Raw genomic sequence first — 2,496 nt, 5'->3', positions numbered from 1 at the left:
TTGGATTGTTGGAAAGTAGTGTGGGAAAGCCAGTCGGAGTGTGCAAGTCCTGCTTCCATAAGGAAGGGAAGTCTATGCCACAATCTCTAATATGTGATCCTTTTGAGTATCTATATTGTACATTATGATGTAGAATTATCTATATTCTACAATATGATGGTTCTCTTCCACTTTTTCTCTATCACACCTTCTAAAACTAATAAAATCAAGTTTTGATAGTAAAAAGATGTATATAAATTGTTCATCTCTCTCTCTCTCTCTCTCTCTCTCTCTCTCTCTCTCTCTCTCTCTCTTTCTCTAGATCGAGATACTACGTAGGTTTCAAAAAGATAACACTAAAAGTACTAGGAACAATGAAAATGGTTATATTTAGTGTTACTTAATTATACACACAAGGATGTATCACCAATATAAAAGTTTCCAATAATTACAATTTTTTTTTTAAAAGATAAAATAACTCATTTTTTAAAATAAATTATTAAATAATCAATGGTGGAATAAATGACAACACTTAAGTAAGCTATCTTTTTTGCTAAAAAACCTTAAAGGACCCAATCACCACTATAATGGTTGCCTAAAGGGAGGATTAAAAAGCAAAAAATTGAGAATAGGATGAAAAGGAAAAACATGAGAATCCTCGTGTGTAACGATTGTGAAATCTTATTGACCAAAGAGGATCTTTGAGAAACGTCTTGGCCTTTAAAAAAAATAAAAAATCTGATTCACCGTGTGGAAAAGTGACCTTTAAACCAATATATATATATATATATATATATATATATATATTCGTGGATAAATTTGACGCGCGTTATCATACGCGCAGCGTAAACAGGGATACGCGCAAACAGCGTATAGGGAGAACTCGCAGCTCTTTATATCTAGCTTATACTACGACAGTCGTCTCAATTGTACACACACAAGAGGAGGAGCTCGCGCAAAAGAGAATTATTCTCTGATCTTTCCGTTCACTCTTGCATAATTTGCCTGTATTATTACACATATTGATTGCTGAGCTCTACTTAAATAACCTGAGAGCAAGAAGATGGTTGCTTCTTTGCATGCCGGGAGTCCGCTCACCGAATCCGAACAATCACGCACCATCGCAGCAACGCCTGCAGCAAAGAGAGATCTAGATCTTGTACCTGATGGAAAGAAGCTGGTTCATGCAGGAGTTAGGAAGTTCAAGGGAGTCAGAAGGCGGAGTTGGGGCAAGTGGGTAGCTGAAATAAGGGAGCCCCATAAGAGATCTCGCATTTGGCTGGGATCTTATGAGACGGCGGAGATGGCGGCTCGTGCTTTTGATGCCGCCACCCTCTGCCTGCGCGGCCCACAGGCGGCGGCTGCTGCCTTCAATTTTCCTCATTCTCTTCCCTCCCTCCCTTCCCCTGCCCCCTCTTCCCCTAAGGACATCCAGCACTTAGCCTATTTAGCAGCCGCAAGCGCTCGGCCATTGCCTACCCTTACAAGCTGCTGCTCGCCCTTCCCCCCTGCTCCGCACACGCTCGTCTTTAAAGACCGCTCTCTTGATGATAATAACAGTCATCCTCAAGATCTTAATATGCCTCGAGATTTCCTTCATGGCTCACCTCCCTTTCCGCGTCCTGATCAATTTCCTCACACGATATAGTAGCAGTGCACTAATTTCTGATCCAGATCTTATCTTGGGCACCCCTATTGTATTCAAAGATCGTGAGCTTCTTAGGACGAGGCTCCACATACCTAGCTAGGTGCGATGGGGGCATGAGGCGTCCAACCCCCCCTCCTCGGGTCCCCTCACCACATTTGGCTAGGTATTCTATGCCTCCACATTTGGCTAGGTATGCTATGCCTCTCTGCAAAAGCTCATGATGTTGTTGTGCTCTACAAATTGGGAAAAATGTCTAGACCTTCTTTTGTATTCATTAAACCAACCTTAAATGGATGGCCCAAGTAGTCGTTTAGGGTCTAAATGTAGCTTCACGTTTTTTGGTTGTGTAGTAGATCTCTACTTAGGTAAGAAGTTATAAGCCCTTCCATTGAGTTTTTTTAAATATAATAATAATGTACTCCTCCTACCAAGAGAATAAGGAGGTGAGGAAACCTTCAAAATTTGCTAGCTTTTGAGGGAAAGCTTTTCAAACTTTTTCCCTAAATTTTCTCCAAGCACTACTCTGTGTGTGTGTGTGTGTGTGGAGAAAGAGAGAAACAAAGGTATTGAGTATAAGAGAGATAGTTTGAGAGGTATACAAAGAAAGATACACACATGCACATATAAAATGCATGCGTACATATGCATGCACATATAAAATGCGTGTGCATGCATATGTACGCACATATAAAATGCATGCATGCACGTATGTATGTATGATGTGTGTATGTGTCATGTTTTTCTCCTTTTGTTGAATATAACTTCCCCCCTCTCTCCAATTCTCACTATTTTTATTCTCTCTATCTATGATGCTCAACTTAAAAATATACTTTTTCCTTCTCTGTACTTACTAATCCTTGAATTAACCC

The 2,496-nt window shown here is 40.3% G+C and overlaps 1 protein-coding gene across 1 annotated transcript; it reads left to right on the top strand.

Annotated features, from left to right (window-relative positions):
* The first annotated feature begins 896 nt into the window (after positions 1–896).
* On the top strand, positions 897–2,067 carry LOC147617916 (ethylene-responsive transcription factor ERF012-like). Its single transcript, XM_086775601.1, has one exon. The coding sequence runs from the start codon at positions 1,043–1,045 to the stop codon at positions 1,625–1,627; it is 585 nt and encodes a 194-aa protein (XP_086631727.1). The 5' UTR covers positions 897–1,042; the 3' UTR covers positions 1,628–2,067.
* Positions 2,068–2,496: the final 429 nt, after the last annotated feature.

Source organism: Cibotium barometz, chromosome 36 (genome assembly GCF_041138505.1).
Source record: "Cibotium barometz isolate CiBa-2024 chromosome 36, ASM4113850v1, whole genome shotgun sequence".
In the NCBI taxonomy this organism is placed as follows: domain Eukaryota; kingdom Viridiplantae; phylum Streptophyta; class Polypodiopsida; order Cyatheales; family Cibotiaceae; genus Cibotium; species Cibotium barometz.
This window is presented reverse-complemented; position numbering and strand designations above follow the sequence as displayed.